The sequence below is a fragment of the Microchirus variegatus genome, assembly GCF_963457635.1.
Source record: "Microchirus variegatus genome assembly, chromosome: 5".
Classification (NCBI taxonomy): Eukaryota; Metazoa; Chordata; class Actinopteri; order Pleuronectiformes; family Soleidae; genus Microchirus; species Microchirus variegatus.
Genome location: NC_139806.1, coordinates 9,392,477 through 9,414,918, shown reverse-complemented (window position 1 = coordinate 9,414,918; position 22,442 = coordinate 9,392,477). Strand labels below are relative to the sequence as shown.

The 22,442-nt window shown below is 40.5% G+C and overlaps 3 protein-coding genes across 3 annotated transcripts; 2 read left to right on the top strand and 1 right to left on the bottom strand.

Annotated features, from left to right (window-relative positions):
* The first annotated feature begins 7,724 nt into the window (after nt 1-7,724).
* Nucleotides 7,725-12,382, top strand: dhrs1 (dehydrogenase/reductase (SDR family) member 1). Its single transcript, XM_083889486.1, has 9 exons — nt 7,725-7,865; nt 8,786-8,934; nt 9,180-9,323; nt 9,416-9,495; nt 10,264-10,396; nt 10,516-10,656; nt 10,976-11,045; nt 11,155-11,235; nt 11,320-12,382. The coding sequence occupies exons 2-9, from the start codon at nt 8,791-8,793 to the stop codon at nt 11,454-11,456; spliced, it is 930 nt and encodes a 309-aa protein (XP_083745612.1). The 5' UTR covers nt 7,725-7,865; nt 8,786-8,790; the 3' UTR covers nt 11,457-12,382.
* A 1,483-nt stretch (nt 12,383-13,865) lies between these two features.
* homeza (homeobox and leucine zipper encoding a) lies at nt 13,866-19,453 on the top strand. Its single transcript, XM_083889832.1, has 3 exons — nt 13,866-14,208; nt 14,894-14,987; nt 15,383-19,453. The coding sequence occupies exon 3, from the start codon at nt 15,408-15,410 to the stop codon at nt 17,376-17,378; it is 1,971 nt and encodes a 656-aa protein (XP_083745958.1). The 5' UTR covers nt 13,866-14,208; nt 14,894-14,987; nt 15,383-15,407; the 3' UTR covers nt 17,379-19,453.
* LOC310926756 (E3 ubiquitin-protein ligase RNF212B-like) lies at nt 18,514-22,056 on the bottom strand (the record flags this gene model as incomplete). The annotated part of the gene is made up of 10 exons (XM_083888944.1): nt 18,514-18,540; nt 20,467-20,536; nt 20,640-20,664; nt 20,910-20,950; nt 21,036-21,064; nt 21,155-21,257; nt 21,337-21,443; nt 21,660-21,734; nt 21,813-21,865; nt 21,960-22,056. The coding sequence occupies 10 exons, from the start codon at nt 22,054-22,056 to the stop codon at nt 18,514-18,516; spliced, it is 627 nt and encodes a 208-aa protein (XP_083745070.1).
* Between the last annotated feature and the right edge of the window lie 386 nt (nt 22,057-22,442).

The following is a 22,442-nucleotide window of genomic DNA, read 5'->3' as shown; positions in this document are numbered from 1 at the left end:
CAGTACTGTATTTTTATGTAACCCAGTGTTATAAATGTAGACACAGTGTGAACTGGTTTACTCACTCAGCCGCGCATTTGTCTGGTTCTTCTCGTGGAGCTCGTTGACAGATTCCTGCAGTTCTTTCTCCTTTGTTGCCAGATCATCTCTGAGCTCTGAGAGGAACCACATGACAATTAAAAACACAACACTTGAATTACCTCTGCAATACAGCTTTCACTTTCTCCGTCAGCTGTTGTAATGATGGCGTCGCCCCGTGCGACTCGTAGCGATACTCACCGTTGACCTGAGTGACTTGTAACACTTGGGCTTCTGACAACTGTTTCTGCAGCTGCTCCACCTGACTCTGCAGCGTCACAACCTTCAGCACTGACGACACCACACACAACAGAGGATTTGTACAGTGTGTGGCAGAATATACTTTGACACAACTGTATAAATCTTACATTTACTAAAAACTCACTCAGTTTTGTGTTCTCGTTGTCTTTTCCATCGAGTTCGCTGATAAAACCGTCCAATCTGGCCTGCAACTCTTAGCAAATAAGCCATGTAACATTTATCATCATCATGTGGGATGAAATTGTCCAATAACTTCATTCTAAAGAGTGTAAACGGTCATGACTTACCTTTGACTTGGTAACTTGTAGTCTCGTCCATAGCGTTTTGCTGAAGGTACAAGATTTCATTCTGTAGCTTAATGATTGTTAAAACTGTGACAGACAAACATGCAGCAGGTTTGCTTGCATCAGAAATCTTTCACAAACAATTTGTTCCCGAAATACCCTTCATTTTATTTTAGCTTTTCAGACTGGGAGCAGTTGTCTTTTTGCACCTGCTGAATACTGAACGACACAGAGTGAGGATGAAATCACTGAGCTCACATGTTTTGGGACGGGTGACCAGTCTGTGTATATTTGCAGTTCCAGATTTGATTTCTTCTTGTTTCTCTTCCAGTTGCCTCTGCAGCTCTGTGAGAGAAGCAAGAGCAGCAGACGACGTCACGAAGAGAATCACTTCAAACAGTAGAAGGTTCACACTGCTGTGTCAGAGCTACTCACCTGCGATCCTCTGTGGATCGTTTGTGGTAGCGATCAGAAGCCTCAGAGTCCTCAGCTCATTGTGTAGGTTTATCATGTTCAGAACTGACCCGTAACATTTGTTTTTAGTTGACATCACTTAAAATAAAAATCAGTTGAGAATCAGCGCGGCAGACATTTGACTCACTGAGTGCTGCTGTGGCGTCTGCAGTTCTGTTGAGTTCTGTGATCTTCTGGTTAAATTCAGTCTTTACCTCTGAGAAACAGATTCAACAGAGCTTTTAACTAAAGCCATATCCATAACTTCATTTCAGGACATTCATATGAAATGAATAATACACTCTTAGAATTAAAGTGGAAGTAGAACCATATAAGGTTCTTCAGCTTGTCCTCATAGGAGAACCCTTTTTGGCTCCAGGTAGAACCTTTTTATAAAGCTCCCTTTTGGAACCCTTCATTCAGGAAAGTGGTTTTAAAGGGTTCTCTGGATCAAAATCGTTCTTACTGGAACCATTAGTGTTACCAAGAACCCTTGAAAACCCTCCGGAAAGGGTTTTTCAGAAGCAAATGTTTCCAGGTAGAACCTCAGCCCTTGTAGAAGGACCCTTTTGGAACCCTTATTTCTAAGGGTGTAATAAAAGACTTACCCTCTACTGTGGCGTCTTGTTGAGTTTTGTCCTGAGGAGCTGTTTAAAAACACAATAGTTTACCAGGTGTGAAATAATGACCATAATCATACCATTAAGAAGGTAACAAGCAAATATGTGTTCCCTTGGCTGTCAGTGAAATACCATACTTTTCCACTATACCACAGCACTTTAATCAGATGGTCCTCTCTGCTCATGATATCAGATCATAGGGGGCCATTGCACTGGTTGCAGAAAGACCTCCATTTAAATTCACCTTTTCAATTTTTTTGTGTTTTTCATTTTTGGGGTGAATGCTTAAAGCACAAGATAGGAAGTTCCCCCCAAAAGACGACATCTTTCTGATTTCTGATATTAGATCATTTCAACATTCATTTAACAAATAGTTAAAAAAGACTCACTGGTGGTTTTGCTTGTCGATGTTGTCTGCAGTGGCTCGTTATCCCGCAACTCTCTCAACTCTTTCATTATGTTGATGATCTTAATGACTGAAAAAGACTTCAGTGTTGGACTTTTATTTTGAAATATGAGAAGTAAACAAAGATTTCATAGCAATAACCCGTACAGCAGAGATCTTGTACTTACTCATTTGTGACTGCACATACTCTGTTTCCTCTAATTGTTTTTGTAAGATGTCTTGCTTTTTCTTCTTTTCCTCCAAAACAACTCTGAGCTCTAAGATGAAAGAAAAAAAAAAGAGTGTATTTTCATGCTTACAAACTGTAAGAAAACAGGTGTAATATGACTCTGGGGTCTTTCCTTTACCTTTAACTTGGGAATCCGTTATCTGTCTGGCATCGAACATGAATTGTCTGAGTTGCAGCACCTCAATCTGCAGATTCAAAATTTCATTGGCTGGTGAAAAACAAAGGGCAGGTCAAAAATGGATGCTGCCTCAAATGCAACAAACAACATAAAAAAGAACTTGCATTTGTTGACCCGCACACTCACTGAGCACTGTGTTATTCTCTTCACGATTCAAGCGTAAAATCATCGTTCTAAGGAGATCCGTTTTTTGTCTCAACTGTTTTTGGTAATCTGAAAAGAAAACAAGAATGACGTTTTTATCGGAGCGACGATACACGCACAACACAATGAGATCTTGAAACACACGGATTAGACGCTCACCAACATGATTACTTCTGGATGTCTCGATCTGGACACTGATGAGCTTCTGTATCGCTGCAGTGTTGCTGTGCACAGAAATCAGTTCCAGCACTAGAGGCCCAGAGAACATGATTTGTAAGTCAGTATTACAGTCAAACATGTTTCTTTCATCTCTGATGACATATCATGGCCATGTTATGACTTAATAGTATTAATACATAATGTTTATTACCTGTAGCACCTTGGATTATAAGTGAAATGTTGGCAAATGTGAGACGTGCAGAGCTGGCGTCGCCTCCTCTTCGCAGCTCCCTGATCTTCCTGTCCAGTTCACTTTGTAGATCTGATAACACATGACACATCCAAGAAGTCTGATGTAGAATGGGAACTCTTAAAGACACAATGTTTTCGTCAAGCAGGCGGCAGTTTACCCATAATTCTCTTGTGCTGCCGGCCTCCGGTTTTTCCTCCTGTTGACTGCTCCTGCTGTAAATCCCAGATCTGATTTTGTAGCGAGATGATCTCAAAAACTAAATACACACAAATAACAGTCAATCCACAACCACGCTTCCCTTCACAGTAGATTTACTCTGAAAACAGCCTCACTCAGTGCTGCGTTTGGGTGTCTTCCTTCAAGTTCCTGCTTCTTATTATTCAGTTCATTGATCTTTTCCAGCAGCTCATTCTGTAGCACTACAACAGATGCGGTTCAATATGAGACAGAAGAGACATTTGAATTAAAGATACACTACCGTTCAAAAGTTTGGGGTCACCTATACAATTGTTTTGTGTTTTTTTCAAGGGTTTTCTAATCATTCAACAGCCTTCTAACGCCATTAGCAAACACAATGTACCATTTGAACACTGGAAATAGGCCTCTATACACCTATGTACATATTCCATTAAAAACCAGACGTTTGCAGCTAGAATAGTCGTTTACCACATTAACAATGTATAGAGTGTATTTCTGATTCATTTAATGTTATATTCACTGAAAAAAAGTGATTTTCCTTCGGAAATAAGGATATTGCTAAGTGACCCCAAACTTTTGAATTGTAGGGTATATATTAAAAACAATACTCACATGTGATTTGAGTTTGAGTCGAATTAGCAGCAAGCTTGATATTCCTCTGTAATGCTGTCACCTCACTGGTCATAGAAGTGATTTGCAGAACTAAAAGAAAAAAGTTTTAATGAAGAGTCCGTACAAAAGGACACGGAGTGTTGCAAACACACAAGCGGTTACAGTTGAACGAACGTACTCAGAAAAGCTTCGCTGTCGAACGTCTGTAGCAGTTGTTTCATTCTGTTGTTCAGTTGGGTTTGATAAGCTGTCGGGGGGGGAGAGGAAAGATGCATTTTTTAGCAAAATCACCTTCACACGTGTATCGCAAACTGAGATTTCACATGGAAAAGCTTACAGCCAGCGACTGCCAAGGCTGTGGAACTGCACGTGTCGAGTTGCATTTTCAGCAGTCTGACGTCCCTCCTTAAACCGAAGGCCACCTCATCTGATGGAAAATGAAGAGGTTTATCACAGAGCGACAGTCCAGGTAAGCAATATCCTGCAAGTCCTTGAAAGAATGAGTACTTAGTTCGTGAGCGTGGGTAGTTTTCTCCTGAAGTTGCGTGTTTAGCGACGCCAACTCTTCCTTCATACCTGACAAGACATAAAAGCCATGTTAAATTGTAATGTAGGGCAATGTAGGGGAAATTAGCAGCTGCTTCAACAATTAGCAGTTGTTGTGCAATGCTCTAACCCAGGGGTGTCAAACTCATTTTAGTTCAGCACAATTTGATCTCAAGGCTGGACCAGTCAAATAATAGCATAATAACCTATTAAGCTTTGTTTTACATTAAATTAAGTATCTTAAAGGTGCATTATGTAATAAATCTAAAGCAACTGGCCATAAAATCCTCCTAATATGTCACAGAGACTCAGGAATAATATTCATAACATACTGAACTCACCAATGTTTTGCGAACCTCAAATCATGTTTATGTTTTAAAATCATGTTTTGGCATGTGGCGCCACCTACCGCCATCGACCAATCATCTCAGCTGCCGAGCAACCACGGGTTGCCAGGTACGTCTGAGCTACAATGGCGGAGAAAACGACACCTAAAAGACCTCTGTATTTTGAATTTGAGTGTAGTAACTGTTTTTGGCCACATTGTTACATATGGCGCCTTTAAGTTAACCATTTACAGGTATCTGTAACTGAAAAATATCATATTTCACATTATGATTAGATTAGCTCCACGGGCCGTACGTTTAACACCCCTGCTCTATGCAGTGTATCTGCATGCAGTGTACACTTTTACTTACTTATACCAGTACTACATGAGTATATATACTCACCGACACAGGTTTTTGTAGTATATGACTGAAAGAAAACAAAGCACAATGAATTATGTGAAAATGAATAACAAAGAGAGGCAAAGGAAAGGTTTTGAATGTTGTGATCGTGACAACAAATCACGGATGATGCCGTACATGCAACGATAATCAGCAGGCTATTCAGTACTTACTTCTACATTTATATTCTGAGGGTCAATTCCCTCTGGCAGCGTTATCTGAAGGAAACAAGGTAGAAATCAGCATATACTGTAACAATTTTTTCTCATTGGATATATCGCAGATTTTGGAGACTCACTGGGAGCTTTGAAAGGATGTCCAAACGTCCCGAATAACTAGTAAAATTGGCTGTGTCGTGAGGAACTGTATGAAGACAAATACGGTTGAGCATAGAATACAATTAAACACATCTTCATTGTACTGTAATATTCCGATCTCAGACTGCTATATTTTGATCTTGTTAAATGGCAATAATTCATAAGTATTATTTAAAACATGATTATGATAACAGACAATATAACTGAATATGGATCCCTTACCATGTCTGTTGTCAGAGGCAGTAAACATCCATGAGAGCAACATGAGAATCCAAATGTAGTGAGTCATTGCACCGTCTGCCTTCTTTTCCTAAAACGTTCTCCTTTCATCAGCATCGGGTCTTATACTTTTTAACCACGGGGTCTTTGAAATCGATATCTGGTGTTAGCTTCCCAAAAATGAGTTGCATAATTATTTAATTAGTTGCAACAGAACTTTAAGAGGAATCAATCAAGGTCAGCATGGTGTCCCGGGAAGTGCCAGAATAAACAGAGCCCAAAAAACCCGGAATAACAGTGTCAATATTATACACACAACAAGGTTCATATAGTTCACAACAAAATGACGATAACTAAAATTATAATTGTCGTTAAACTGAAAAAAAAACAAAAAACTATGTGCTTCGTTTTTGTCTCTGTACATTTATTTCATATATAAGCCTTGTGGGTTCATATGAAGTGTATTCATTTTATAATATAAGTTGTGTATTATTTACCACCTGTGGCACAGACCTGTGGGTTAAAATAGCATCTTTTGTTGGGTTTTTATGACACAATACTGATTATGACCTTTTTGAATCTTGCACATGGCAAATTCTCCATATTACAAAAAAACTAACACTAAAACTAATAAAAAAAACAAAGCCCTCTCTGAAAACTAATTCAAACTAACTAATTCTAAAAACAAGACTGGGAAATGCTCTCCATGTCCCACTTTCCTAATAACAATCTATAATTTTATCAAACCTAAAGTACAACCCAGAGCATATAGGCCTATCCCAGCATGCATTGGCTCAATGTCTGTACAAGAAACGTCCTGCATGTTTTGCAAGTCTTGCATATGGCCAACACAACACACACACACATAACAGACAGATATCTATTGGAAAATATGAACAATTTAGAATTGCAGCATTGCTGTCTGTGTGATAACAATGGGAGAGCTAAAATGTGCAAGGCAAAAACCTACTGGATAAAACATACAAAATCAGTCGACCAGCGCAAATGTTTGCAGTAAAGGTCAACTGTTGTTGACTGACTACATGTCTCCTGTCAGGGTCATTTACACTCCATTTACCAGAAGTCTTGGAAGTCGGCCAGAGGCAAATAGGGAAATAGTGACCATTTATAGTCCAGTGGGAAAACAAACTTCCTCAGGTAACTACTGAAGATGACTATGACCCTGGATGACTGAGAACCTTCACTGACAAGAAATAAGAAACCACTTAACAATAGAAAATATACTCTTGCATGACCTACAGCTTGTTTTCAACTGTTAGTTTTTGATAAAAACTGTATTTTATGTAACTTTGGAACAATTATGGAACAACAAATACTCCCACCATTGAACATTTTAACACATTTTAGACGACCATTTTATTATTTTACTTCAGTACAGCACTTTGGTCAACCGTGGTTGTTTGTGCTCTAGAAATAAAGTCGACTTGACTTGACTATTGTTGTTCACACACGGCACCACCGTTAATGAAACACCAAGGGTAACAGGTTAATATTTAAGGGCAATGGTCCTCACTGGTTTTTAAGATTTCAATGAATAGTAACTGAATTAGCTGAAAATATTGATTACTGAAATAGGTCACAGATTATTTCTAATCGAAAATATAATATTTATATATATATATATATATACATATATATATATATATATATATATGTATATATAGGCCCTGAAAAGCTGCTGAAAATGATATTTTATTGGCAGAACAAGGGCGCCCTCGTGTGTGCATTGTTGGAAGTGCAATCAAATATCGCCTCTGACACCACGTGCATTACATGTCCATCAAGTCATTTTAGTGGAAATATGGGACGGGAATTTCAGTTTGAGAATCTTTAGTTTACAACCAAGCTGTAAAATAATCTATGATCTTTGAAAATAAGTGTAATAAATGCACTAAAATAGTAGACGAACGGTTCCAAAGTGTATAACTGTTTTGGTTCCTGTGTCATCTCTCGTTTGCAGCTCTTTGCGTCCTCTCGCGATATTACCGTAGCAACGGAGCCTTTGAACAACCGCCTGCAGATAAAGCAGCAAGTTTATAACTGTTATATTTGACGTGACTGAAGGTCGTGTCGCAGCTCGACACTCTCCAACCGGCCGTGACACTTCCACGAGTGGGTTTCTTTGACACGAAAAGGTCCAGCGTTTTCTGTGATTTAAGGTAGCGTTTTTGTTGTTTTTATGTTGACGTACAAATATGTTGTATAACGAGCTGTGGTCAGACAGTCCTCGTGAAAGTTTATCACCCGTTATTATAGTATGCAAATAACTGAGTTGTAAGGACAATTCATCCATTCCAACATGATTTTATTAAAAATATTTTTTTTTCTGCTATTCTAAACAAAAACGTCTCTTTCTTAAATGTATTAATGTTGTTCTCTTCTTTATGAGGGTGTAATATGAAGGGTTTTAAGCTGGCATACAATATAATGAAATAAAACTATATAACATATATATATATATAGTATATATAGTAATGTCAGCTGCGAATTTGTGTATCTGTTTGATTATTTTCCTGTCTTAAATTGGATAAAATTGGATGTTAAGGATGCTTAAAACCTGACCTAGAGAGAGCAAAAATCTTAAATTATTGTAAAAAAAAAACCCACAATGATAAAAATAATAATGTTTATCTAATGTAGACACCTTAAGGGATAGTTGCCAAATCATAAATCAATAAATATTAGGAATTTATATATATTTTTTATAAATATTTGGTTGTGCCACCTGACATTTTTTTGTTGTGAAGTTAAAAATACTGTTAAAAAATTAGTGAATAAAATTAGAATAGTTATTCAATATATGAGACATGTTCAAACACATTGTACTGGACTCAAAAATATACTTTTTAAAAATACCTTTTGACCCACATGCATAACTACATCTAGATCTTGGACTGTGGACAAAGGGTGTGCAACCATGTTGCAACAGTTATTTTTTATCAGTTTACATAATGGCAATGTTGACCTTGGCTGGTGTTAGACCTGATAAAGTCTGGTTTTTTTTGTGTCTTAAGATGGTACAGTTTCAGAGTTTCATACCATCTCTCTCGTGGCTGTGGTGTTGTTTTCTCCTCTCCAGAGAATATGTCGCTGTCTGGCTGGGTGTGTGTGGTCACAGGTGCCTCCAGAGGCATCGGCAAGGGAATAGCTCTCCAGCTGTCGGAGGCAGGGGCCACCGTGTACATCACAGGACGCCAGGAGAAGACTCTGAAACAAACTGCTGCTCAGGTGACACACTGAACATGAATTATCTATGGAAAAAAAAGGGAAAATTTGAAATTATGTTCATTAACGCAGAGATTCCCAATCCTGGTCCTCGGGGACCCCTGTCCTCCATGTTTTAGATGAAGATCTATAAACACAGAATTTATGCATTTCTAAAAGAAAACAGAAGTATCGATGGAGCCTTATAGTTTTTTTTTATTAGTTCTTCTTTGTTGTGTCGTAACGATGTGTTTTTACTCTGCACAAAGGTGAAAGAGAGGGGTGGGAACTGTGTGCCCGTTATCTGTGATTCTACCAAACCTGACGACATTGAAGAACTCTTTAAACGGATCCAACAGGACCAAAATGGCAGGCTGGATATCCTCGTGAACAATGCTTATGCTGGAGTACAGGTTAGATACTGAACGTGACACACCGCTTGGTGTAACGTATTCTTGAAATATTCAAATGACCCAATGAATTAACTCTTAATGCGTTATTGTAGATTATCATGGAGAGCATGGGAAAGAAGTTCTGGGAAAGTGATCCATCTATGTGGGATTGCATCAACGACACAGGCCTGAGGTATGCTTCCATACATAGTCATGCCTGATAAACTGACTGGATCACTGTATCAGGAGCTGCTTAGTCATGCATTTGTGCCTCAGACAAGCTGTTTCTCAACTTGTTTTGCCTTTCAAATTGGGCCGAGGTGAACAAAAATGTAATGCTGATCAAATATTTTTTTGAATTTAAACAGTAAATGTCGGATAATTAAAGACTGAGTTTTGCTCTGAAGTGAAAGTGTGTTTCAAAGTGTCATAAGCAGCATATCTAGATATTGAACACAGTGTACAGTGTATCGCAGCCATTCCCAAACCTAAGAGTGCCAAGGCCCACTTTAAAATCACGTGAGACTAGGATCAGTAATTCTAGAGGTGAGAATCACAGGGTATAGCGATACATCACGATATCTGCCTAACTGAAGAAAACAAAGCGTCAGGGAAAGTTAAAAAGTGCTCAATTTCTATGTTTATTCACAAGATACGTAGCTTTTTCCACCATTATCTCACCTCTTCCTCGCCCAGGTAACTAGCCCAAAGTTTTTAATTTAGAGCACCTTAAATGGTTCATTAAAATATGAATATTTGCCTTGGCGTATCGATTATCATATTGCATGAGGAAGGATTATAGGTGGGCCCAGTACTTCTTAAAATCTATCGTATATATATGTTGAATTGAAATGCTCTCAAGTCTCTTTGACTTATCACAGCCATATTGATATTGTTAGCCAAGCTTGGTACAAATGATTTTAACTAATTTCTTTCCTCTTTTTTTAAATTTATCTGACAGGGGGCACTATTATTTCTCCGTTTATGCATCTCGACTGATGGTGGCTCAAGGTCGAGGTTTGATAGTCACCATTTCGTCTATGGGAGGCCTGCGGTATTTGTTCAATGTGCCATATGGTGTTGGTAAAGCTGCTGTGAGACCTCTTTTCAGTACTTCCTTCAGTTAAAAGAAAATGTAATCTATTAACATACTACACATACAGTACAATTAGATGTCTTTTTATCGTTGTTTTTTTTGTGTGTGTTATTCCAGTGTGACAGGCTAGCAGCAGACATGGCTGTTGATCTGAAAAAAAGAGGAGTGGCTTCTGTCAGCCTGTGGCCAGGGGCGGTACAAACCGAGCTCATTTCCCAGTACGTACTGGAGGATACGCCACAAAATATACATTCTGAGGTAGGCTTTTCTACCACTGCAAAGTTGTATTATTGATCTCCGCCAGGAGGTATATGTTTTCGGTGGAGTTTGTTTGTCCGTCTGTCTGTTAGCAACATAACTCGAAAAGTCACGGACGAATTTGAAGGAAATGTGCGCAATGGGACCAGGAAAAAGTGATTAAATTTTGGGCATGATCCGTACATGTTGCACACCAGCAGCAGGGTGTATTTTGTAGGCACTGAACTGCCTTGGTGGAGGTCTGTGCTCTCCGAGTGCTTTTCTAGTTCATGTTTGTATCTGCAGTTTTTGACGGACCTGAATATCGTCTTTTCCTCAGATAAAAGACGTATTTGCCAGCGGAGAAACCATAGAAATGAGTGGGAAGTGTGTCGTCAACCTGGCCAACGGTGGGATTTACACTGAAAGAGATGCTCTTCACTTAATTGTCGATTCAATGGAGACTGATATGACGGTGTGTTTCATTAAACCCATGCTTATGCTTTCTCTGTTTTAAAGATAAAAATCTGATGTCGCTGACTGGAAAAGTTCTCATGACTTCCGACCTGGCAAGGCGATATGGGTTACGAGATATTGATGGTAATCCAAGATTTATACTTTTAGAAAAACACTGTTATGTGTAAGCACCGATTTCACCGATGTTCTCCCTCTGTTTGTTGGCAGGTCGAAGTGTAACTGATTACACTTCCCTGAAATTCCTCCTGACGAGAGTTCCTTATCTCTCCTGGCTCTCCCCTGTTGTCCCCTCATTCCTACGCCTGCCACGCTTTATGCTCACACTGGCGACTAACCGGTTCTAAGCTTTCCCTTCTTTAGTGGGGAAATGGCTGCATAAATCTATACTATTCCTACATGGGCACTTAATGACTATGATTCTCCGATCTAAAAATGGAGAATTAACTACCATATTTTCTTTATTATGTGTACACTACCTTCAGAAGCTCAATGTAAGCTATCTAAAACTACAACAGTTAGCATTCAAAACATTGCTAACATAACTTGCTAACATAACTTCAAATTTAACCATCTCCATCGAAGGCCCTTGTTTTGTTTATCCTCTAGCAGAGATGTTTCTATAGGGGTAGCAAGCTGTTTAGGTTCAGTAACATTCAATATTCCACATACAATATATTTGTAACATAAACAGTCTGGACTGCGAGTTAAAATGTAAACGTTGACGTACCATTGTTGTCAGTATATTTTCGTTTTTTTAAAGCAGTACACAAAATGAATAACATCGAAGGATTTGCTGCACTGCTCTTCAACTTTGCCCACCCACGCATGGCCTTATCAAATCTAAGTCACGGTTGCTTGCCCATGCAGTTGACCATCCATTAAACGTAATCACATGGGCTTATGCTCCTTGTAATCCACTGCTCTTTACTTTCAAATGTAGTCTGGTGTTGCCACCCCTTAAAGCAGACTCAATACGATCTTTGCGGTTGAACAAGGTGCTATGAGAGTCTCTCTACCTTCACTAAACTCTTTGAAGACACATCTCTTCCTTGAGCATCTCCTCTGGTGACACTTCATTCCCTTACTGTGCACTGTGAGCGCCTTTCTGTAACACATCACATACTCGTTGCCTCTCTGCTGTACCAAGGCTTTAATGTTGATGATATTATAAGGGAAATGTACACATTTTAATTAAAGAAATATGTATTTTTTCACCTGTTATACAACTATTAACTTTACTACCATTTAATACATAATGTATATTCATGCACTACAGTATTTACCAGCTGTTAAAATGAGGTAATATGAATTCACCTCTGTGTTCTTCTTCAGTAATTAATAGGTATGAAAGTACATTTACACTTTGTACATTACAGTTTTTCACTATTTTATACAAATAAAATGGAACCTGGAGATCACGTGTCAGGGGAAAACTGTAATAAAGGGACAGTAATCATTTGCAGAGAAATATCTACGTTGAGGTGTTCTCTTTTTCAGAGCCACAGTGTCTGAAAATGTGTTTAAAAATTGTAATAAAGAGAGCGAATGCCCTGTTACATGATTTATATCAACAATACATTCAGTCTCTTTTATTCATTGAATTATAAATGATACCTCTGACTGACGATGATACAAATGACTAAAATACAACGGCCTAATATACAGAAAAATAACATGTTTTTAAATTATGTGTATATTTATCAACGTAAATACAGGTTTTTAGTGCGTTTCATTTATCTATAACAGAAGTGCCTTGTAAATTATTCTTTATTTAACTATTTTATGGTTTAATTAACTATTTTATGAACGAAGTTGCCACAACACAGTTTTTTTAAAAGCTCCATCTGTCGCATCATCCTGGTGCCGGGTTATCCACTGCATTGTTTGATATCAACATAATTCTTGTTCTTGTTCTTGTTCTTGCGATCATCACAGAGCAGAGTTTCCTGGTTGCCGTAGCCTCACAAAAAAAGCCTCCCCCCTCCCCGTCGTGTTATGCTACATTTCTACAGAACTCCAACTGGACAAACCGGCCAAGGCATGCATTGCGTGTTTTGAAGTGGAAGCTTACAACGAAAACAAAGAAGGACAACTCTGCTCAGATAAACCTTGGCGAAGGACGAGTGAGGAAATGGCACAGCGAAGTTAACGTTCATTCTCAGTATGTGAAGGCCACTGGAGTTCCCTGACATACACTATACTTGTCAGTATAATGGGGTTTGGATATCGTGTCGCCCGGCGACGTCTCCCCCGCACTGCACACAGGAAGTGACACCAACATTGCACACTGCAAACAGCTCAAAACACAAAGAAGTGGTTTCAGAAGTGCATTTCACTGCTCAAAAACAGCAGAAATGTTTCCTTGCCCGTTTGTCTGTGCTGCCGCTACATACTCATAAATGCTCCCTCCTTTAGTTCTGATCGACTGAGCACATTTTCAGATGAAGGATGCAACATATAAATACTGTTAGTCACGCCACCAGGGGGTCCAGTACTCTATGAATGACTGCCATGAGGAGAACGGTTGTGGGGTTTGTTGCTGGTGGATGGCTGGCGTGAAAAAAAATGTTTGCCCCACTTATTATTCAAGCACCTCCTCCCTCCAAATCCACGGGCTGCTCTTCCCAGACTGGCACACCCACCCTCTCCTCCGTCACTGTGGGAGAGTCAGTTGGGCCTTGTGGGCTTCCTGGTCCTCAGCTCCGCCTCGCCTCGATGTGACCGGACAGGGGAAACACTTCTCAGTTAAAGAACAAAAGCAACAACGGACGGACAGACCGAAGGAGGACCACGTAACGACGAGCGGACCTCAGCGGACTGAGAAATCCACACCCACCCGAGACGAGAATCAGCCCGCCGATTGAACTCAAAAAGCAGGGCGACAAACTTGGCCGCCTCGCATCTTTGTAATCCGTCGTGGTGCTTGATAAATAAGACAAGGGTCAAACAGGCGGACTGTATTGTTTCCCGGGGCTTCCTCTCTCAAACTTCGGCCATAAAACGCACAGTGGCAGAAGAGAAACTCTGGATATCACCCCCCCGATTTCCTTTCGCGCAAACGGACCTCGTGGATAAAGGACTGTTTTGTCATTTTCGGTAAGTTTATTTGTGTGTTTCACTGAAGCGTGTCTGAAGGCGAAGTGCGCCTGTGCAGTGCGAAGCGTTTTAGTTAGTACGCCATAAAGAGGAGGAGGAGGAGGAGGAGGGGGGGACACACTGGTCTGCTGTCGCCAGTGGCTCAACGAGCAACTTTTACTGCTTTGTCACTCGAAAACGCGCATTTCATGTGTGAACACACCGCAAACGTCCGGCGGAGGAAAAGGCAGCGCATGATCTCATCCCCGTGCTGCTCAGTGTGTCACGGTTGACGAACGCAGTGATCTCATAACTGTCTGTTTTTTTTTTGTTGGTACACTTGAACATTTATGTGGAGCTCCATGCGACCTCGTCTATGGCGTAAGCGCCTGGCTAAATGCGCAACAATTCCTCTAGTGGCGCAAACCAAGTAAATACACAGAGCGTTGTTATTTATAAAACACAAACAACCACAGTGTGGATAAAGATATAAGTAAGTAAGTTAAACTGAATCATAATTCCCTGTATTTAGCCTTTATAGACAACTATAAACACATGTTAAAGTCCTGTCTGAACACCTGTTGCTTTTTAAAGCTATAAATAAATGAATGAATAAAAGAAACCCACATATATTCATTTTGGATGCCAGTTCAGGGGAGTCTAGTTCTCGAGTATGACTAATGTGAATCCTTTCCCCTGTCCACAGGTTTCTGTTGTGGCATCTGTCTTTTGCGAAGAGGCCACACTTTTCTTTCGGGCCTGAGTACTTTGGAAGTGGAACAAAGCCCGAGTGGGACGGGGTGAGAAAATAGTCTGTGATGGATTTCGCGTAGATACCCATTCCACACGCTCCCACCCCTTTGTGACCAATCCCCCCACTACCACAAAACAAAAGTCAGTCACCACACTTTGGGGGGAGGGGAGCCCAGTCTGGACTATACGACTAGTTTCATTGGGAGTTCAGAATAGGAATTCAAAGGAGAAGGGCGGGGGGAGGGGAAACAGCTGTCATATAATTGACTTTGAGAATGAATTAGAACTGAAAGTTCTTAAAACATCATAATCTGTTCTCCTGTTCACAACATTTTCTTTTCTCCCTTTAGCTATCTGTGGCGATAGAGCAGTTCAGTTGTTCAAACAAGCAGCAACACACACCAGACGCTAAATTTGTCAATGTTTTTCTTTCCATTCTCAGGTGAGAGCTTACTTTGATAACCCAGATGGCAACTTACGGCAGAAATGGACTACTTTTGGCCATGAAGGAGTCTTTTGAAGGAAAAACAATAAAGACAGAATGTGAAGGAAAGCTTGACGCTAAACGACCCTCCAAGGATTTGTGCCGGTCGCCCAGCTCAGCTGAAAGCAATGCAAGCAGTGGGGCTAGTTTTACGACCAACCACAACTCGGTTGTGTGCCTGCCTCTGGTATCAGAGGGACTGAAGTTGGTATGGACGCAGTCGGATCAGACCCGTGAACTTGACTCAGTTTCGGAGCTTGTGCAAGCCTTCAACTTATTTCCATATCCATCATCTCATGAGGTTAACACCCTGGCCAGGGTATGTGCCTTGCCACTAGACAAAGTGAAGGTGTGGTTTATGGTGCAGAGAATTAAATATGGTATAAGCTGGTCTTCAGAGGAGATAGAGGAGACACGGCGGAAGCTAGCAGTGCCTGAGCTTTGTGATGATTCTACTGAGGAAAAGGAAGAAGCCAAAATAAAGAGCACGAGCATAATACATGAGGAATTGGTAATTGAGGATAAGGGCAGTGATGACGTGGGTGTTATATCGAGCTTCACCCCCCCAAAGAAAAAAACAAAGTCTGAGTCACCAGATTCCTACAAACCAGCCAAACCCACTGTCCCATGTTTCAGTTCCACCCTTCCACCTCCTCAGGATTCATACTTCTATCGCCCACCAGCAGACACACCAGCAAGTACAGCGACCGATGTTTCCCTTGACCTCACGCTAACGGAGCCATCTTCACAACAGCACCGCCATGGGCGCTACAAAAAGTCTAAAGCTCAGCTTGCTGCTCTTCGGAAAAGCTTCCTGAGGGAGAACTGGCCTGCAGAGACCGAGCTTAGACGTTTGCAGGAGGAAACCGGGCTGACCCGAAATGACATTCGTAAATGGTTCAGTGACAGCCGTTATCAGCTTAGGGTTGGCCGAGGAAGTCTGGCAGCAGCCCAGAGCTATTCTCAACACACTGCTGTGGGAGGTAAACATGATCAACAAACTCAACCTCTTCCACTTATTATTGAAAAGACTGGTCAGCTTCAAAGCGCCATGGGCCACGAGGGAAACCGCGGCAGCGGAACTGGAAACTCACATTTCTTTCAGACCTTTTTGACAAATAGCCTTGAAGCATTTGAGGATAGGGCCCTTGAAGCAGAAGAAGAGTGTGATGATATGGAGGAGCTTTCTGGTGACCAAGATGAAGAACAGCCATTACAACTGACTAAGGTGTTTAAAATTGAAACACACACTCCACACAAACCATCAAGTGTATCAAAATCATCTCCTTACTCCTCGCCCTCTGTCAGCCCACCACTGACTACTAAACAACATTCAAACAGCAGCAACTCAAAGAAGTCATCCCATTCAGCCAAAGCCAGCCCGTCACCAACAGCCTTGCGCATCTCAGGTGCTCCTTCAACCACATCCACGTCACCTGCCCTCACCCCTGCTGGGCGACCAAGAAAGACCAAGGAGCAGTTGGATCTTTTAAAACAGCATTTCTTAAACTGCCAGTGGCCCAAGAGCGACGATTACACTGAACTTGTGAAGCTCACAGGTTTACCCCGCGCAGATGTTATTCAGTGGTTCGGTGACACACGCTATGCTGTTAAAAATGGCCAGCTGCGCTGGGTGAAAGGGGTCCGTGACCAGTTCTTGGCAGAACTTGCTGCCCAGCAGAGTGGCAGCGGTTTAACTAAGGAAAGCAGCTCTGGGATATCTAATCGGGCTGGTGGCAGCCGCAAACGAAAATCTCAGGCAAATGGAACAAGTACAGATACTCCTGATACGCAGCCATTGGTCACATATTACCTTTCAAATGGCTCACTCCAAGAAAAAGACCTTGACTCTCTATGCAAGAAATCGAAGATGAGCTACCAGCAAGTGCGAGATTGGTTCGCATCCCAGGATGTCGGGGAGACTGACCAACAAGAAGACAGTATTACTGATTGAGACACTGGAACCAGACTTGTGAATTGGGCTGTGCGATAAGACCAAACTCTCATTTCATACACATATAGATTAACATAATAATAAAGCACATTTTTTTTGTCAATCTAATCAATAAATAAAAGTAACATTTTGGCATTGTGTAACTGAGGTCAACTGCTATTACCAAATTACAAAACGCCTATTACTTTACTAGGTTGACAGGTGTCGTGTCAGTGCAGGAGTAAATTAAGTTTGGCAGCCATTGCTTCCTTCTATCTTTGTTACTGGTTGCCATGTGGTCCGTTAGAAGACGTAAGAGCTCTTGCAGCACATGGGAGATTCCTTCTGTACCGTTGGATGCGATTGGCGTGTCGGTGGTAAAAGAGTTAAGTGGTGTTGTCGTCCATTCGCAAAGTACTTTTTTTATCTGGTCTGTGTCAGACTTTTCCTACCCACCACTTCATGCCACAGATGTAGCCTCTCGTTTAGCTTCCCGTTTTATCTTGGTTAGCTGGAGTCCTCGTCATGTTGGGAATTCCTTTTGTCTTTTACAGATTAAGTCTAATTTTGTTTGTGTTGCCTTCGGGCAAATGCCTTAGCCACATCTGTGTCACGTGGAAGAGTGTAAAGCATCCTCCAAATTGCATTATACAGTAAGTTGTCTTAGAGAGTGACTGGCAGTTGAACAGCTGAGTAAAAATGGGAAAAAAAAATTGTCAACATATGATATAGCTCATCATATCACACAGCCCTACTTCATAACACTTATTAAAGTAGGTGGAGTGCTCCTTACAGCATTTCCACAAAAAGCTTTAAGTGGCTTTAAAAAGGGCCAGGTTTGTTACATCCAGTCTTCTCAGTACATGCCCTGAATGGGCTGTGTATTTTGAATATTTGCTGCATTTCCTGCTTATCCTAATGTATTATGACTTGAACTTTGATTGTGTTGCTGTAAATAGAACAGTAAATTGTACACTGGTTTTTGCGATATTTTTTAGCTTATTTTTGTTTAGATATCACTACTTCGGATTTTCCTTTTGTTAGAATGCTGTTGTAGCAGTATAATTTAAACTGGTCGTACGCTTGGTACCTGACAATAGCGGTGAGTCACTGCTCCAGAAAAACCATGAATTTGTTGACTGATCCCCAAGTGTCATCATTCCTTTACAGCCAGTATCTCTTCCTGTCATGAAAAGCACACTGGACATGTACACTTTAAATTGACATCTTGCACTTTGGTTTCAGGACCTGCTGCCGCTATGTTCATTAAATCCAATTATTTCACAAATTTTCAAAATGAACAGTGATCCCATTACACTGATACCTTGGATTATGTCTTAAGAATACTGAGAATGTTTCATCAGATTCTGTTTGTATCTCTGAAACACATTCCTCTCTTCTTCTTTTTTGTTTTTGTTTAGTCTACTGTAATATTTGATTTAGAATTTCCATACTTTGCTTGTCATATGCATTTAACTGCACATTTATTTACAGTAAATGTTAGCAGTACTAGGAAAGCAGCAACATGCAGAGAGTCAGAGTTATCTATATGAATTTTAATGTGCACTCATAGATTTAGTCAGTATTTTTATATCTCTTTTGTCTTAATTAGTCTCTAGAGCATGATATCATGGTTTGAAATAAAGACAAAGTAGATAAGATGACTCATGGGGTCCATGTACTGTTTAAGATTTGATAAGGGTTTGAATCCAAAGGTAAATTGCCATTCTGTCTCTGTCAACTCACATTAGGAATTATAGCACAAACATATGGGTTATTAGTACATTTATTTATTAGTAATTCCTACATTGTTGTGTCTCGCAAAAAGAAAAATAAACTCTGCGGCCAAAGTACTTCTTAGTCGATTGGCAGAGGGTGAATTTGGCTTTTTACAGAGCCAGGGTTTAATACCGTGGAGACGTCTGTACAGGGGTTAGCTGACCAGAATGTTGACCAAGCAGTGTGAATCACTGTGCTGGTTAAGAGAAGTTAATACAAGTGTTCTGCTGTGTGGAAATGTCCTTAACACTTAACCCACATTTTCCTGTACATGTGTTTTCAATGTATTTTTTACTGATTGAAAAAGAAAAAAATCTCATTTGCACAATTGTGTCACTGGAAACCAGTAAAAGATTTGCATTTATAATTGTGTGTGGGTTTTTTGTGTGTGTGTGTGTGTGTGTGCTGTAGTGAGTCCAGCTGACATGATTCTGCACAAAGCTACTATTAAAGCTACTGTAATAAAAAGTAGTAGACGACCATGAATCGACCAAAAAGAACGTAGTCGTTTAATTGCAAAACAATGCAAATTGTGATATCACTGTCACATCCATGTAAACATAAATTAGTTATTATAAACAAAAAAGACTGTATCTCTGAACAAAACAGTTTTCATGGAACAGAAGAGCTAATGACTGACTAATGTGCGTCACTGGAGCAGTGACATTTAACTAACGTCTGGGAGACTGTATTTGAAATCCATTCATGAACTGGAACAGGAAAGCAGGAGTCTGATGCTGAGTCCTGAGGATAACAGTTGTGTGACTCAGCAACTACCCCAGGAAAAGCTTCTCATTATGACCGTTAAGAAATATGACTCAGCAGAAGTTATTTTGGAAAGAATTTCTTACCTTGTAGAAGTGCCAAAGGATGTGGGCGTTCCTTTTGTAAAATGGGAAAAAATGATGGTTTAGATTGCACTTTGATTAAGGAAAATAACAGACCAATAACAGTAAACGACTGCAAATAAAGGTGTACTGCCACACTTACTGTGCACATGTTCATGAAGAGAGCTATTGCTGGAAAGCGAGGCAGCCGATCCAGGAGTCTGACAAACAACAGAAAGTATTTTCCTGATTTTATGCAACACAAATTAAAACTAAAGGCCTCCAGTTCTGCTCTAAAATTGGAATAATTTAATATGTAACATCTATGAAAGTGCAATTATTGTAGAGTAATACATTCTTAATCTTCATTTCACTGGCTTCATAAAAAGATGGAGTAACAAAATATCTGCATAGTATATTCCTCTTATAGTACTCCACTATTTTTAATCCCAGCATGTATAATGACAGAAGCTACATGAAGCCAATGTGAGTGCGAGACTTACCACGGTGCGAGAGTAGAGAGTGGGACCTCTGTCTCTGGTCCACTCCTGGGATTCTGCTGAGCTAAAGTGACTGAAGACAAGACAACACGTTTGCAGCATTAAGCTTATTGTTGTTGTTGTTGTTGTTTTTGAAATGAAGAGCTGATGTAGCAAATAAAGAATGGAACGCACACCTCACTGTTCTTGAACGAGGGGTAACTGCAAAGAGCAAATAACACCAAGAAATCCTTGTTAGCCTGGAAGTACTAAAACTAGAAACCCCAAACCTCCGCTAGGGCTACTCAATTTCTTACAAAACCAATGCACTCTCCTGTCCCACAAGATTCCATTTTTAATCCTGAATCCAGATCCATGTACAGATCACTACTAAAAATTACAGACAGAATTCTAACCTCATTAGCTGAGGTAAAAAGATGTATGAGTGGTATTTAATTTGGGATTACCTGGGGAGGTGATAGCCACGGGGAGTGCCATCCTTTGAGCACTGTACAGAAAAACACCAGTCACATATTACAAGTTTTTCAACCACACATGAAAACAGACACGTTCAATGATACACCGGCCTTCACCCATCTGTCTGAAGTTGTCCTGGAGAAACCTGTGTCAAGCACACGTCGTAGAGGAAATGTTATACATCTAATACACCAGGACACCACACTATAGCGTAAGAGACCTGAATTGCACTGACCCTCCACTGAGAAAGTGGCTTCTTTAATTCGGCGTTCTCTCTTTTCAGCTCGAAGAGTTGCTTTTTCAGGACGCCGTTCTCTCTTTTCAGCTCAGACAGTTGCCTTGTGTTTACAACATAGAGCTGCAATCAAGGTTTTATTTATACAGCCGTGGAGGAATAACAATGGATGTTTATATCACCTGTTGCCCTGCTCGGTGACTTCCTTCAGGCGCCTTTCTAGCTCCACAGACTTGTGCTTTAAGTGCTTTGCGACTCTTTCCATCTGCTTCTGCTGGAAAAGTGCAATCTAAGGGAGAGGACGTCACGATCGATGAAAACTTCGGTCTTCACGAACGATTCTGTAAATAAAACTATTCTTGCTGGTGGATATTCGCAAAGCTCACGGATTCCCAGATGATAGTACATGTGAAAGTAAAGCTTTTGATCATTGAATCTCATTTAAGTGTCTGGCGGCTCTGACTTTCAAAGTAGCAATTAAAAAGCAAATGAGTGTGGGACAGACCTGTAATATGTGTGCCAGACGTGACTCCATCAGTTTCACTGGGTCTTTGAAAAACACCTTTTCCTTTGGCTTCATCTAAAATAGAAATGTGGGCAGATAAACAGTTATGTGCTGGCCGCATTTACTGAAGTAAATCTATCGAAACCGACTAACCTTGTCATTGATAGGCAGATAAGTGCAGCCAGAGCCACATACACTGCACTGCTCTGATGGGAGAGATGACAATGACAGCAGACAATCGTGTGTTATAAGAAAAAGACAATTCATTCACACGGAGAACGTTGAATACAAGTGTCTTACTTGACATAATACACGATTCACAGCAGATGTGGCCACAGCTGGTTACAGCGAATGACGCTCTCCTGGTGAAGCACTTGTTACAGTGGAACCAGTCCATCAGGATCCCTTTGCCTTCACAGTTCACAACACGAAAATGTTCTTTCTTTAACAAGATAGTGAAAGGTTTTTATGAGTGCGATTGTATGAGGAACACAGTGCCACCGACACACAGCCACGTAATAAAAGGCTTACTTAATAAAATATTCACCATATTCACAACATGATTTTTGACCAAACGGCAAAATCCAAGATCCTTTAATGCTTGAGTGGACTTTGGTAGCAGCCAACATACACTTAAGGAATCATGGACGTGAGCAAGTGTACATTTTATCACACAAGTCCCAGCTAGCATGTTTTCAGTGAGGGCGAGCACCTGTGTCTAAGGCTGGTTTCCTGGCACCAGCAGCACAAAAGGTGTCAGTGCCTATATAGCAAGCCTTTTTT